The 17,397-nt window shown below is 35.5% G+C and overlaps 1 protein-coding gene and 1 pseudogene across 1 annotated transcript; both read right to left on the bottom strand.

Annotated features, from left to right (window-relative positions):
• Nucleotides 1-8,572: 8,572 nt before the first annotated feature.
• Nucleotides 8,573-9,118, bottom strand: LOC130948896 (putative disease resistance protein RGA3). The gene has a single exon (XM_057877763.1). The coding sequence runs from the start codon at nucleotides 9,116-9,118 to the stop codon at nucleotides 8,573-8,575; it is 546 nt and encodes a 181-aa protein (XP_057733746.1).
• A 1,906-nt stretch (nucleotides 9,119-11,024) lies between these two features.
• LOC130948895 (uncharacterized) lies at nucleotides 11,025-12,932 on the bottom strand (annotated as a pseudogene).
• Between the last annotated feature and the right edge of the window lie 4,465 nt (nucleotides 12,933-17,397).

The following is a 17,397-nucleotide window of genomic DNA, read 5'->3' as shown; positions in this document are numbered from 1 at the left end:
TTAATATGTAGGATTGTGATGTATATATGTAAATAAATAATGTAAAGAACTTATTGTTAAGCTTTATTTTCTATGTATTTAAGTTTCAAATGTGATGTACATAAATAATGAAATATTAATGTTTATGAATTTTGAAATTATTAAATGTGTCAAATTTTAAAATAAAATTTCAGTATATGACATTATTTTATGTACAGTGTTTCTTAGGAAAATAATTTTGATCAAGTATTCAATTTAACTGTGCATACTACTCATTTTATTATTATTTGTTTTTGAAGAGAATGACAAGGATATGTAATGAAGATGTATGCCTTGCGGATAGTGCAAGTTCGCACACTATTCTCAAAAGTGATATATATTTTACCCATCTTGTGCCAAAAGAAGAATATGTTAACACTATTATTGGCTCAGGCAATGTGATAGAAGGCTCCAGAAGAGCTATAATTTTGTTTCCTGGAGGAACAAAATTTATAATAAATAATGCACTGTTATCTACCAAGTCTCGAAGAAACTTGTTGAGTTTTAAAGATATTCGCCGAAATGGATATCATATTGAGACTATGAATGAGGGAAATCATGAGTATTTATGTATCACAACTCATGATTCAAATAAGAAAGTTATATTAGAAAAATTACCCTCACTTTCATCTGGGTTGTATTATACCAAGATTAGTGCAATTGAATCACATGCCATTGTAAACCAAAAGTTTACTAACTCAAATGAGTTCATAACTTGGCACGACCGATTGGGTCATCCGAGAACAACCATGATGAGAAGAATTATTGAAAACTCTCATGGACATTCACTAAAGGACCAGAAGATTCTTAAAACTAGTGAATTTTGTTGTGCTGCATGTTCTCAAGGGAAGTTAATTTTAAGGCCATCACCAGTAAAGATTGGATTTGAGTCCCCTGAATTCCTAGAGAGGATTCAAGGTGATATATGTGGACATATTCATCCACCATGTGGATCTTTTAGATATTTTATGGTCCTAATAGACGCATCTTCGAGATGGTCATATGTGTGCTTATTATCTTCTCGCAACCTGGCGTTTGCGAGATTACTGGCTCAAATTATTCGATTAAAAGCACAATTTCCAGAAAATCCAATCAAAGCAATTCGTCTTGATAATGCTGGTGAATTTACTTCCCAAGCTTTTGATGCTTATTGTATGGCTAATGGAATAAGTGTTGAACATCCAATGGCTTATGTTCACACACAAAATGGGTTAGCAGAATCACTTATTAAACGCCTCCAATTGATTGCTAGACCTTTGCTTATGAGAACAAATCTCCCAACCTCGGTTTGGGGGCATGCTATTTTACATGCCACAGCACTTATTCGTTTGAGGCCAACGAGTTATCATCAATTCTCTCCTATGCAATTAGCTTTTGGCCAGCAGCCAAATGTTTCCCATTTAAGAATATTTGGGTGTGCAATATATGTTCCCATTGCACCACCTAATCGCACCAAAATGGGACCCCAAAGAAAATTGGGAATATATGTTGGATATGATTCTCCCTCTATAGTGAGGTATCTTGAGATACAAACTGGAGATGTATTTAAAGCCAGGTTTGCGGATTGTCATTTTGATGAATCAAAATTTCCAATATTAGGGGGAGAGAATAAGCTTCCTGAAAAGGAACTTAATTGGAATGCATCATCGTTGATGCATTTAGATCCTCGATCAGGGCAATGTGAACTAGAAGTTCAAAAGATTATACATTTGCAAAGAATAGCAAATGAATTGCCTGATGCATTTTCCGATACAAAGAGGATAACCAAATCTTATATACCAGCGGAAAATGCCTCAATTCGAATTGACGTCCCAGTAGGACAAGTAGCCACTGAAGCAAATTCACGCCAGAAGCGTGGCAGGGCGGAAAATGCCCCAATTCGAATTGATGTCCCAGTAGGACAAATAGCCACGGAAGCAAATACACGCCAGAAGCGTGGCAGGCCTGTCGGTTCCAAAGATAAAAATCCTCGAAAGAGAAAAGAGGTAAATACGATTCCTGTTGAAAAAGACATAGTAAAGACACCGGCAGTTGTCCAAAATTCTGATATAACGCCAGAAGACGTTCAGGTACCTGAAAATTGTGAAAATGATGAGATCTCAATAAATTATGTCTTTACAGGAGAGAAATGGGACCGAAATAAGACAATTGTCAATGAAATATTTGCATATAATGTGGCATTAGATATCATGTATGAAAGTAAGGATCTTGAGCCAAGATCAGTCGAAGAATGTCGACAAAGGAATGATTGGCCAAAATGGAAAGAAGCCATGAAGGCTGAATTAGACTCACTTGCAAAACGTGAAGTCTTTGGACCTGTAGTCCGTACACCTGAAGATGTAAAACCTGTTGGATACAAATGGGTATTTGTGAGAAAACGAAATGAGAAAAATGAAGTTGTGCGCTACAAAGCCCGACTTGTGGCACAAGGTTTTTCACAAAGGCCCGGTATAGATTATGAAGAAACGTATTCCCCTGTAGTGGATGCGATAACATTGCGTTATTTGGTCAGTTTATCTGCATATCATAAACTGCATATGCATTTAATGGATGTGGTAACAGCCTATTTATACGGCTCATTAGATCGTGATATCTATATGAAAGTCCCTGAAGGACTAAAAATATCTAAACCATCCAATGAATATTCGCAAGGGTTATACTCAGTCAAATTGCAAAGATCTTTATATGGTCTAAAGCAATCTGGACGAATGTGGTATAATCGTCTTACTGAGTATCTGACCAAAAACAAATTCAAGAATGATGATATCTGCCCATGTGTTTTCATAAAGAAAATTACATCTGGGTTCATTATAATTGCTGTGTACGTTGATGATTTAAATATCATTGGGACTCCTGAAGAGATTCCAACAATTATAAAAACTCTAAAAGAAGAGTTTGAGATGAAAGATCTTGTAAAGACTAAGTTTTGTCTCGGCCTGCAGATCGAGCATATAAAAGGTGGGATCTTTATTCATCAAACAACATACACAGAAAGGATCTTGAAAAGATTTTATATGGATAAGTCACATCCATTAAGTACACCAATGATCGTAAGATCTTTAGATGTGAAAAAGGATCAATTCCGTCCTAAAGAAGAAAATGAAGATATCCTTGGTCCTGAAGTACCATATCTTAGTGCCATTGGAGCGCTAATGTATCTTGCTAATAATACGCGACCTGACATATCATTCGCGGTGAATTTACTAGCAAGGTATAGTTCCTCTCCAACCAGAAGACATTGGAGTGGAATCAAACAAATTTTTCGATATCTTCATGGAACGGTTGATATGGGATTGTTTTATCCCTATGGATCCAAGTCACAACTAGTTGGCTATGCAGATGCCGGATACCTGTCTGATCCACATAAAGGGATATCTCAAACAGGATACCTGTTCACATATGGTGGTACAGCTATATCATGGAGGTCCACGAAACAGACGATAGCAGCAACCTCCTCTAATCATGTTGAGATACTGGCGATTCATGAAGCTAGTCGCGAGTGTTTTTGGCTGAGGAGTCTGATTCAATATATTCTGTCATCATGTGGACTGATTGATCATAATATAGCTCCAACTGTCCTGTTTGAAGATAATACAGCATGCATTGCTCAACTTAAAGGCGGCTACATCAAAGGTGATAGAACAAAGCATATTTCTCCCAAATTCTTCTTCACTCATGATCTTCAAAATCAAGGGACAATTGATATCCAACAGATCCGCTCAAGTGATAATCTGGCAGATTTATTTACAAAGTCGCTCCCAAAATCCTCTTTTGAAAGATTGGTACATGAGATTGGGATGCGTTGATTTCGAGACATTAAATGATGTCGGCATGACAGGGAGACTGTACTCTTTTTCCCTTGGTCAGGTTTTTTCCCATTGGGTTTTTCTTGACAAGGTTTTTAATAAGGCGGTCTCCGTCACAAAGGATATTGCACTCTTTTTCCTTCACTAAAGTTTTTTTCCCATTGGGTTTTTCTTTAGTAAGGTTTTAACGAGGCAATAATCCTGAATGGTCATCCAAAGGGGAGTGTTGTGATAAACACAAAGGATATGGATGCCCATGCAAGTGACTCAGTTTTTATGTTACCAATAGAGAATGAAATTAATATGGGTTGAAAACATTCCTCCCATATGCTTATAAATAGGAGGTTAACCTCCGTTGTTAACACACACAATAATAAACAAATACTCTCTCTTTATGTTGCAATCAAATACTCTTCTCTTTATATTTCTTCTACAATTCTTTCTCTTCTTTTATTTTATTAGTATTCTAAATTCTCTTTTCTATTACTCTTTACATATTATATTAATAGCAATATTAATCATCTTTATTATATTGAGATAGTAACAATAAACATATGCGATTCTCTCTCTCTTTATTTTTAATACTTCTTTCTATCTTTGTATATATATACACATTACAACATATAATATTATTATATATATATAAATTATTATTGAGCTAATTATTTTAATACTAGAGTTTTCTATTTATACATCTTTATTTTATATATATCTTTTATTTTACAACAATAATATATTTTTTAAGTTTCCTTTTTTAATATTTATTCGTGTATTATTTTGTTAAAAGAATTTGGTTTCTGTCTACATGTAAAATTTAATATTCAATTATTAATAGTAAAATTTAGTTTAACTATTCTTTTAGTTTATCCATCACTTCTTCTCTATTCTATTATATAAAAATTAAAATTTTTGTACTTAATGATAGAGATGACGTAGTAAGCTCCTAAGAGTATTTTTTAATTTATTTCTTCTAATTCATTAAATCAAATCAAATCAATAATAACTAATTAATAATATTAATTTATTTTGGTAATATTTGCTAATTTATTTCTTTTAATTTATTAAATCAAATTAATTATACTATTTATGTGAAGAAAAAAGCTCTACATCCATGTAAAAAATACATAGATGTTATCCAAGTAACTTCCTCCACACACATGTTCTCCCACCCCATAGTCGTTTGTTATACACGCGCCTCATATAACGTATCGCATTTTCGTTCTTCTTCTTCTTTGTTCGCGTTCTTTTTCTTCTTCTTCTTCAACCTAATAAAATTCTTTGTTCTCTTCTGTTCGCGTTTTTCTTCTCTGCTTGCATTCTTCATTATTGATCTGCATTGAATTCAACGTGATAAGCTCCGTCATTCTTCTTCTTCTTTGTTTTCTTCTTCGATCTACACTTCTGAATGGAAATAATGAATGATTCAACTTCAAATCAGTTGAATGAGTTATTACGTTGAGACAGCTAGGGAATGATTGTTGCATGGTATCACAATAATCTTAAACATTGAACAAAGTAAAAGGAGGCCACCGAATCGAACAACATTCATTTGGTGAACCAAAATCACAAAGGCCACCGAACCGAATAATGTACATGTGGTGAATAAATAGTGATCAACTTTCAATCAACAAGAATAGTATTTTTCCTCCTCTTCCTTCTTCTTTCAAATTCTTCTTCTTCTTCTTCTTCTTCTTCTTCTTCTTCTTCTTCTTCTTCTTCAACCTAATAAAATTCGTCATTTTCCTCTATTCGCATTTTTCTTCTCTGCTCGCATTCTTCATTATTGATCTGCATTGAATTCGATGTAATAAGCTCTGTCGTTCTTCTTTTTCTTCGTTTTCTTCTTCGATCTACACTTCTGAATAGAAACAATGAATGATTCAACTTCAAATTAGTTGAATGATGTTATTACATTGAGACAGCTAGGGAATGATTACTGCATGCTATCACAATAATCTTAAACATTGAACAAAGTAAAAGGAGTCCACCGAACCGAACAACATTCATTTGGTGAACCGAAATCACAAAGGCCACCAACCGAACAATGTACATGTGGTGAATAAATGGTGATCAACTTTCAATCAACAAGAATAATATTTCTCCTCCTCTTCCTCCTCCTCCTCCTTCTTCTTTCAAATTTGCGCTCGTAGGTTCTTCTTCTTCAGTGTAACTAGGGCTTTGAAATTGGTTGTTACTTTGTTCAGTACTTCTTTTGCATGGAGAAATATTATTCTTGTTGATTGAAAGTTGATCACCATTTATTCATCACATATACATTGTTTGGTTCGGTGGCCTTTGTGATTTCGGTTCACCAAATGAATGTTGTTCGGTTCGGTGGCCTCCTTTTACTTTTTTCAATGTTTAAGATTATTGTGATGCACTTAGGAAGAATAATCCAAATTGCACTCATTCAACTGATTTTGAAGTTGATTCATTCATTGTTTCAATTCAAAAGTCCAGATCAAAGAAGAAAACGAAGAAGAAGAAGAAGAACCACAAAGCTAATTATGTTGAAGTCAATCTAGATCCATAACGAAGAATGCGAGTAGAGAAGAAGAAGAAGAACAAGAAACAAAACGCGAGCAGAGGAGAATAGTGAAGCCTATAACGTGAGTAGATAAGAAGAAGAAGAACTGAGGAAGAAATAACATTTTTTTAAAATGAGCGGGCGCGTGTTTTCACTCTCATTAATGTGCGTGACTCTATTTGAGATTGGGCCAACTTGGTTACATGATTACATAGACCCGTCATAATTCAGGGTACCCAGACATAAGGGCCAACACACAAACGAGATGCTTGAAATTGCGCCTTTCTTGAAGTCAATGTACATTCAGGAAGCATTTTACAAATAATCATTCGTTTATCATTGAATGTTTGCATGGTCATATCTATGAAACAACTTGCATTTTCTTGCAATCTTGGACCCTACATTTATAACAGACAAATATAATTAGAAATTAGATAGAGACAAAGAACAAGTAAGAACAATGATAGATATTTAAAATTATGCATAACATGGGAACAAAAAGATAAAAAAAGCATATGTAACCTTGATTATTTGCTTTCTTTGGAGCAGAAGCAAATTCTTCAATTGACATACTGGGTGGTTCTAGAGATTCATTGGTATAGCAAGTTGCTGGATTCATAAACCTGAACAAAGCAAGGTAGGATTATACAGACAATAAAAAATATGCAGAGATAGTGCAAACAGGTTGCAGCCATTGCAAGATATGGACAAAGCAAACTTACTTCAGTGCACCCAATTTCTCACCTTGCCTCAAGCATGTATTAAAGTTGACTCTTCAATCTTCCCTATTATACAAAATACAAACCAACATTTCATTCCATTTAGCACTCACAAACTATATAACGTTTCATTTCAATCTTCCCTATTATTGACATATATAAATCTATTGGGAATTTGGAATACTAACATTCAGTTTTTGCATAACTGCACGCCCACCCAATTGATAATAGAATTCCCTAAGCGCAACCAATGCAAAAGGATGCTGAAAAACACAAAACCTTTCAATAAATAAAATCAAGGTTTAGATTCAATTTGGTCGTATTGGAGTAGCGAGAAAGGCCTAACCAATCTGGGAATCTTTCGCCCCGATAACCCTTAATTGATAACTTTTCCAAGTTTTGATGAGGTTGTAACTTGTCAAGTATATATCTCTCCGTTTGAACATCATCAATGTCACCATCTGGAACCCATTCCAATTTTAAAGGGTTGATGTGCTTCTTGTTACCCATTTTTGCCTCCAAAGCTTCACCACTATTCTTGACCGTTCTCCAACTTGGAAATGCAAAATGAGCCATGAAGATTGTCCAGCATTCCTAGTTCTCTTATCTCATTCTCTTCTTGCGCGCCGATGATATAGTAACTTAAGAAGTTTAGATGCTTTAACTTGCTCATTCTTTTCGGCATCTCTTTCAGACAAGAAGCACCTCGAATATCAAGGTGGCGCAGGTTCACAAGATCATGCATGCAGTTTGAAAGCATCTCTAGTTTTGTACAATTCCTCAACTTCAAGGTTTGGAGATTGTATAATTTACATATTGACTCAGAAATAGGTGTGTGAGAGAGATTCAAATAACGCAAATGAATCAATTCACCTATTGAATCAGGCAATGACTCTATAGTAAATGAATAAAATGACAAAACTCTCGATCATTGTCGTAATAACCAAGGATTGCTTTCAATATCAATTGATTGAAAACAGACAAACACAAAAGGATCTAAAAATGTTCTCATGTATACTGCTCTATTATAGGCTTCTTGAAATAAGTGGAAGCTACCCTTATATTCAATAACCAACAGATGACAAGTTTTGTTGTCTATCATGTGTAGATTTTCCCATTCATTGAGGTGGAAATAGAATTTCCCAGCAATGAATATTGCTAGATCATGTATGAGATCATGCATTACAAATAACGTTTTATTAGTACTAGAAGGTTGAAAAAATGACCTTGCAACTAATTCATCAAAATATGCACAACCAATATTTTCTAATATGTTGTTTCTATTTGCTTGTAAAAGATCTTCTGTCATTCATAATAAAATTAATTCATCTTTGTCAAATTCATAATCCTCAGGATATAACGAGCAATAAACAAAACACCTCTTTAAATGTGAAGGGAGGTAGTGATAACTAACTCTTAATGCAGGAACAATCTTACTATCATCTTCCGAGAGTTCCCAAATTTCACTTTCAAGTATATTTTTCCAGTCCCCTTCATAATACTTATTGCGCAATAAACCTCCAAGTGTTTTCACAGCCAACGGTAACCTTACACTTTTCAATAATTTTTCTACCAATTAGTTCTAGAGTTGTATATTGTTTAGAATTAGTAGAAATAGATGAATGCTTCAAAAACACCGACCAACAATCTTCCTCCAACAATAAACTTAGTTGATAATGTAGATTGTTAGTTGCGAATACAGAAGCAACCTTTTCACTACGGGTTGTAAGGAGAATCTTACTTCCATTACTCTCATATCGAAAAGGTTTTAAAAAATTCTCCCATGTTTCTTGTTGATCATGCCAGACATCATCTAAGTCAACTAAAAATGTCTTTCCTGTCAACTTCATTTTCAAATCAGTCTGAAGTGAATCAAAGTTATCCATGTTACAGGGAGGAAAATCTATTACCCTTGTTATTGTCCTTGTAACATTAACAGGGTCAGAATTTTTAGCAACACACACCCATGCTCTAGTCTCAAATTTTGCCATGACTTTGGTATCATTGTAAACCAGTTGAGCCAAAGTAGTTTTTCCTATTCCATCCATACCCACGATGGGGATCATAGTCAGAGGTGATTTGGGATCATTGTAAACTTAACTTTTATTTTTTTGACAATATATTTAAAACCTAACTTGTCTTTTGAGACAATGATTAAAATAATTGAGTTGGGCTTAAAATAATTTTAGAATGCTCACGACGCTAAAGTCTGAACTGAACTAAAAAATCACGCAGACTGTATCATTGCGTGGTTCCATATTAGGACAAGCATAGATCTCTCTCATCGCTTCTGCACCGTCCGATTCAAATATCCCTTCATCCGTCTCTCTATCTCAACTGGCACCAAAATCCATCTCCGTTCTCTCTCTATCTCTCGCTGCAAATTCCCAAACCCTCAAATGATTCGGAACGTAGCTTAGAGTAAGATGAAAAATCAAAGAAAGGGACTCTTCTACCTCAATTTGATTTCCTGATGTAACAGTTAAGGGAATCACTCTACCTCACATGTTCACACCTAAGTTTCTCAAAGAAACTCAAAGAATTTTCATTCATAAAAATTAAGGAAAGAAAATGGCTACCAAGTTTTAGAGGATTTTTATACCTCTTAAGTTTAAAACCCTAACTCATAAGTTCACTAAAATAAAAATGGACTAAATCATAACTGGGCCTAAAACAAACAAAAACAAACTAAAATATAAACATAAAATAAATACTAAGGACGCGATGCCTATTTAATTCATTTTGACTAACGAGAATCTTCAATGCATCTTGTAAACAGTAAGACGTTTGACTTTTCATAATCGTTAATTATTGTCTTATCCAATTGTTGATGCATCTCCTGAACAAATAATTTAGCCATGTTTGCAAAACCTTTTTTATTTTCTTAGTTGTTGCTCTTGTAATTGGACTAATTGGCATATGACATTTTTTAGTTTGTCCCACAGAGCCGGTATCATTCCCTCCCTCCTGAAAAAGATTCATCATTGAATCTGCATTCAAATCAAAAGAAGATAGGTCAGAGACATTAAAAGTAGCTGACACATTTATACTCACTTGGAAGGTCAATCTTGTAAGCACTGTTATTGATCCTTTCGAGCACCTGAAATGGACCATCACCCTTAGGGTCTAGCTTGGATTTTCTTTGAGTAGGAAACCTCTCCTTTCTCAAATGAACTCATACCCAATCACAAGGTTCAAAGACAAGTTGTCTTCGACCTTTATTCACCCGTTGAGCTGTCAACTTATTTTTCTTTTCAAGCAACTCATGTGCTTTCAAGTGCATTGCTTTAACCTTTTCAGCTTTACCTTCTACATCTAAACTAACAAAATCACTCAAAGGCAAAGGCAATAAGTCCAAAATAGTTAAAGGATTAAAACCATACACAAGTTTAAAAGAAGAAAAACCCGTAGAAGAATGAATGGTTCTATTATAAGCAAATTCAATAAAAGGTAAACAATCTTCCCAAGTTTTTAAATTCTTACCAGTAACAGCATGTAATAAGGTCCATAATGTTCTATTTACTACTTTAGTTTGACTATCAGTCTGAGGTTGACAAATAGTAGAGTATAATAATTTTGTGCCTAAGTTACCCCATAAAACTTTTCAAAAATGACTCAAAAATTTTACGTCACGATCAGAAACAATAGTTTGGGGAACACCATGCAAGCGCACAACCTCTCTAAAGAATAGATTAGCAATATTGGTTGCATCATCAGTTTTATGGCATGCAATGAAATGAATCATTTTACTAAATATGTCTACCACAACAAAAATGTTATCTCTACCTTTTTTAGTTCGAGGCAAACCAAGAACAAAATCCATAGAAATATCAACCCAAAGATGTGTAGGAACAGGTAAAGGGTATACAAATCATGTGGTAAAGATTTAGATTTAGCCTGTTTACATGTAATACACTTAGCACAAAATTTTTCAACAACTCTACACATGTGTGGCTAGTAAAAATGTTCAGATAACACATCCAATGTCTTATGCACACCAAAATGATCCATCAAACTCCCATTATGTGATTCCAGAACAAGTAAGTCCCTCATAGAATAAGCAGACACACAAATTCTATTACCATGAAATAGAAAACTTTCATGTCTATAAAATTTGTTAAATGCACCATATTCACAAGAGGCATAAATAGAAAAAAAGTCAGAATCAGTTGCATACAACTCATTTAAAAACTCAAATCCTAATAACTTAGAAGTAAGTGTAGTAATCAAAGCATACTTCCGAGATAAAGCATCAGCAACGACATTCTCTTTACCTTGTTTAAAGGCAATCACATATGGAAATGTTTCAATGAATTCCACCCATTTAGCATGTCTTTTATCAAGCTTATCTTGTCTCTTTAAGTGCTTCAAATATTCATAATTCGTGTGAATCACAGACTCCTTAAGTAAGAGGTAGTGTTGCCAAACCTCCAAAGTCCGAACCATAGCATATAATTCTTTATCATAAGTTGAATATTTACGCTAAGCTAAATTCAACTTTTCACTAAAGAAAGCAATGGCTCATTTTTCCTGCATCAAAACAGCACCTATACCAATTCCAAAAGCATTACATTCGATCTCAAAGATTTTATCAAAATTAGGTAAAACAAGAATAGGGGCAGAATACAAACAATCTTTTAGGATATGAAATGCATTTTCTTCTTCCTTTTCTCATTTAAATCCAACATCTTTTTTTATAACCTTTATGAGAAGCGCAGTAATGGTAAAAATTATTTTCACAAATCTTCTGTAAAATCCAACTAATGCATGAAAACTTCTTACCTCATAAGTATTCTTAGGTGTTGACCATTCACGAATAGCCTTCACCTTTTCCTCATCAACCTCAATTCCACTTGCACTCACAACAAAACCAAAAAATACAACTCGATCAATACAAAATGTGCACTTATTAAGATTGACATATAATTTTTCTTTTCGGAGCACTTCCAAAACAGTTAAAACATGTGACAAGTGGTCATCCAAACAAGTGCTATAAATGAGAATATTATCAAAGTAAACAATAACAAATTTAACCAAAAATTCTCGCAAAACATGGTTCATTAGACGCATAAAAGTACTAGGTGCATTAGTTAGCCTAAAAGGCATTACTAACCACTCATATAACCCATGTTTTGTTTTAAATACAATCTTCCATTCATCCCCTAGTTTCATTCTAATTTGATGATATCCAATTTTCAAATCAATTTTAGTGAATATACATGCACCATATAACTCATCAAGCATGTCATCTAACCTAGGAATATGATAACGATACTTTACCGTAATCTTATTAACTGCACGACAATCCACACACATCTGCCAAGTACCATCCTTCTTTGGAACCAACAAAACTGGTACAACACATGGGCTCATACTCTCCCTTATGTGACTTTTGGCTAATAACTCATCCACTTGCCTTTAAAGCTCTTTTGGCTCTTCAAGATTACTCCTATAGGCTGGTCTATTAGGAATGCTAGCACCAGGAATAAAATCAATTTGGTGCTCAATCTCTCGTAATGGAGGCAAATCACGTGGCACATCAGTAGAAAAGATATTTGCAAATTTCTGCAACAAAGAGGCAAAACTATTTGACAAATTTGGATTAAGTTCAGTGTCAGAGAATAAAGTATCCCTAAACCGAACCATAAACAAAGCTTTCTTGCCTATTAAAGCACTCTTTAAATCTCTCTCTTTTGCAAAGAAACACAATTTGCTCTCAACTCTCTCATTTTTCTCTATTTTCGCACTATTCTCATGACAAGTACTATTTTCTTTCTTTTCATTCACCTTTGGGCCTTTTGCTATATTATTTTCTCTCATAGCCTCTTTTCTCTCAGATTTTTCTGTGATCTCACATCCCATTTTTCCTTTGGTATCCTGTTGAAACTTCAACTGGTCAAGCTAAACCTCCTTAGGTGATAAAGGAGCAAGAGTGGTCTTACGACCATTAAAATCAAAGAAGAACCGATTCGTGTGACCATCATAAAATGCTCAACGGTCGAACTGCCAAGATCTCCCCAATAATAAATAACAAGCTTGCATTGGCACCACATCACACATAGCCTCATCAACATACTTTCCAACAGAGAGTGCAATTGTCACCTTCTTGTCAACCTTGATCTCACCACTGTCAACCGCAACGTATATGGTTTAGGATGTCAAACACATGTCAAACCCAATTTTTCCACCATAAGTGTACTAGCCACATTAGTCCAACTTTCGCCATCAATAATTAGACCACACACCTTTTCACCCACCAAGCATTTAGTGCGAAAAAAGATTTTGGTGTTGCGTTACGCTATCTTCTTTCATCTGCAAATTCAAAGCACGTCTAACAACAAGAGATTCACCATGGACTGCATACTCAACATCACCATCAGAACAATCCTCCAAAGGAGGCATACTATTGTGATCAGAATCGTCACCATGATCAGAATCAGACACAATATCATTCCCTCTAATAATCATCAATCTCCTGTTTGGGCAATCACTAGCATAATGACCCATACCATGACACTTGAAGCATTTAATATCTCGGTGCCTAGAAGTAGCAGAAGAAGAGTTAGAATTACCTTTCTTCTTTGTAGCATCAAACAACTCTTTGGATTCAGCATCCTTAGGCTTTGTTGTGTTAGCACTATGAGACTCCCACTTTGGATTAGCATGAGACAATCTCCTTGGTGCTCTTCTTTGTTATTGCCTCTCCACCTTCATTGCCATACTGACTAAATCTTCCATCTCCACATAATAATGTAACTCCACCACATCAACAATCGCTCTATTCAAACCACCTACAAATCGTGCCATAGTAACCTCAGTGTCCTCGTCTATGTTGGCAGTGATCATAAGCATCTCCATTTTCTTATGGTAGTCTTCAACGGATTTAGAATCTTGAGTCAGCCGATGTAATTTCTAATGCACTTTCCTGTAGTAGTCCGAAGGCACAAATCTCTTCTTCATGAGGCGCTTCATAAGATCCCAAGTCTCTATAGGGTGATCATCATTTCGCCGTCTTGTCTTCACTAGTTCATCCCACCAAATTAAGATATAGTCAGAGAATGCAACTGCTGCCAAACGAACCTTCTTTACCTCAGAGTAATTATGACAAGCAGAAATTCTTTTCACCCTACGTTCCCATTCCAAATAAACTTCAGGATCATTTCTCCCTTTGAATGGTGGTATTTACATCTTGACTTTTGTGTCGAGGTGTTATAACCCCATCAAAGTCATCATCAGAAGGTACATGATTCTGACGCCGATTTCGAAAAGTTCCTGATTTAGTATTCCTGGACAATGTCTATGTTACCTCTTGCCTCCAAGCTTCCAATTCAGTCAAGCGATTAGTTAAGTGTTGAATGACCCTTTGCATCAATTCCATGTCAACTAAAGTATTTTCGGAATGAGCATCCATAACAATGAACCTGTAAAAAAAATGTTATAGAAAAGACCTCACAATCACTCTCTCTCACGTGTTTCACTTAATGATGGGCACTCGTGTTTATTCTCAAAATTGGCTTTTATCCTCTATTAAACTTACCACTCTTATCTTTTACCACTGTTTAATCTCTTTGCCTGTTGCACTTTAAAAATCAAATAAAATAAAAAAAAGTAGAGAAAATCCAACACAACGATAAAAAAAAATGACCAAAACAAAAGGCAAAAGACACAGAATACAATAATAATAATAATTTTTCTTTCAAGAATTTGTTTGTTTGAGATTGGTGTGTTTTTTTTTGGTAACACAACTCTCTTTTCTCTTGTAGGTGTTTTGTATTTTTTTTTTGACGTAAATGCTAATGTGCAATTTGTTTTTTTTTATTATAAAAATAAAAAATCTAAACTGTACGGAAATAAGAAGAAAAGGAAAAAAAGAGAAAAATAAAAGACACCAAGGGACAAAAAAAAAGATAGAAACCAATAACGTAAAAAGGAATAGTAATTATTTTTTTTTTGATAAAGCACGGGGCCAAAAGCCCAAAGAAACAAACAAATTAACTAAAATATCTTGGGAACTTTATCCCTCTGCAATTAGCGTCCAGCGAAAGAAATAGGAAAGGAGGGGCTTTTTCAAAGCAACTCAAACCATAGGGGAAGCGATGTGCATGTTTTGCAAGGACATCAGCTGCAAAATTTGCTTCTCGAAATATGTGGTTCACCTGAAAAATTCCAGGCTTCGCTAGAAGGTGCTTGATTTCCCTCACCAGAGAGGTACTCGAATGTTGGGAGGCAGAAGTGCTGTGGATAAGGTTGAAAGCACACAGGGAATCCGTCTCTATAACAAGCTTTCTTAGCCCCAGATCAATTGCAAGCTTTAATCCCAAATAGATTCCCCAGAGCTCAGGTGTGGTAATGGTTACCGCGCCGATGTTAAACATGAAGCCTACCTTGAGTCTTCCATTTGTATCCCTCAGAAGCCCTCCACAAGCACCGGTTCCTGAATTAGTGAGAATCGAGCCATCAGTATTAATCTTATACCAACCCTCCTCTGGCGGAGACCAACTAATGTCGATTATCTTGGTTGAGGTAAGGACATTTCTGCTTTTGTCAGTTTTTTGAAGAACCTCATAATAGTGTTTGGCTAAGTTCTGAATTATTCTTGGAAGGTCAGAGCTGTGGATGCCCGAATTGTTAAAAATTAAATCATTTCTGCTTCTCCAAGCTGCATTGCAGGTAGTAACAAAATAGGTGGGCCAAGCATTCCCATCCTTTTTTTGAGCAGTCCTGCAAATATTGTGCTTGAACCAATCCTGGAAGTTTTGGTTGAAGAACTTGCCTTGTTGACTACTATCAACGCTGCTCATCCAAGTTTCACGGATATAGTGACAATCCCGGAGAACATGGAGCAGGGTCTCTTCTTGGCCAGGGCACCTGGGACAGCACTCATTGCTGGTAAGTCCTATCCTTTTCCTCCTGGAATTAGTGAGTAAAGCCTCATGCATTACTAGCCATGAAAAAGCTTTAAGACGTTGTGGTATATTGAGCTTCCAAACATCTCTAAAATTTTTGTCTGTGTTCTCATTATTTGTAAAATAGGCTTCATAGGCAGATTTAATAGTGAAATCTCCCTTAGGTTCTGGTAGCCAGCTAATACTGTATTCTCCTAAATCAGAATGAGGGGCTTTTATAATATGGATTAGCTCTAAAATCTCCTCCGGAAGGATTTGATTTAGTTTGAACCAATCCCAATCTCCCTCTGCTCTCGCATAAGCGGCCACCTTCTCATCACTCCTATCCCCGTCAATGGGACTGATAGCAAAATTTTTTAGCGAGCCTATGCCTGGCACCCAATGATCATTCCAGAATGATATCTTTTCACCATTTCCAATTCTCCAAATGACATTAGTGCTGAATTTGTTCCAAATCTTTGTAATACCTCTCCAAGCATTCGAACTACTGGCTTTAGAAAGCACCTTAGGAATCGACTGAGTTCCACACCCATATTTTTCTTTCATAACTCTGACCTATAGGGATTGATTATCCTGAATAAGGCCCCAGGCTAATTTCATGAGGAATAAAGCATTTGTATCTGCTGCCTTTCGAATACCAAGTCCTCCCATACTCTTCGGCTTGCAAATAGTATCCCACCTTATTAAATAGATCTTTTTATTCGCTTCAGTTTCACCCCAAAGAAAATCTCTACAAATCTTGTCTATTTGATTGCAAACTTCCTTCGGAATCTTCATGGTTTGCATCACGTAGCTAGGGATAGATGATAAGACTGACTGGATGAGAGTACACCTTCCTGCAAAAGAGAGCATCTTAATGTTCCAGCTAGAGAGCTTAGCCTTCATTTTGTCGATGATGAATTGAAAATGTTGCTTGTTGCACTTCTCATGAATGAGGGGAACACCAAGTTACTTTCCTAAGTTGCACGTTAGGTTGATGCCCAAATGTTGACTGAGTTCCTGCTTGATGGTGTGATTTACGTTCTTTGAAAAGAAAACACAAGATTTCTGAAAATTAACCCTTTGGTCAGAGCTATCACAGAAAACCTTAAGTGTTTCTCTTATGGCATTTACTTGATCTTTACTAGCTTGTGCAAATAAGACCAAATCATCTGCAAAGCAAAGATGAGAGAGTTTAGGCCCATTCCTAGATAGCATAATAGGTTTCCACTTCCTATCATTAACTCGAGAGTTAATAAGGTGGGAAAGTCTCTCAACGCAAAGAACAAAAAGGTAAGGTGAGAGGGGATCTCCCTGTCTAATGCCTCTGGAGGGACGAAATTCTTCTGATGGAGACCCATTCCAAATAAGGTTCATAGTTGGCGTAGTTATGCAATACTCAACGACATTGATCAAGTTCTCTGGTAAATGGATCTCCTTGA

This window comes from Arachis stenosperma, chromosome 9, assembly GCF_014773155.1.
Source record: "Arachis stenosperma cultivar V10309 chromosome 9, arast.V10309.gnm1.PFL2, whole genome shotgun sequence".
NCBI lineage: Eukaryota > Viridiplantae > Streptophyta > Magnoliopsida > Fabales > Fabaceae > Arachis > Arachis stenosperma.
This window is presented reverse-complemented; position numbering and strand designations above follow the sequence as displayed.

What these genes read in the sequence shown, in the direction of transcription:
- LOC130948896 (XM_057877763.1), bottom strand. Translation starts at nt 9,118, where the DNA reads ATGGATGGAATAGGAAAAACTACTTTGGCTCAACTGGTTTACAATGAT.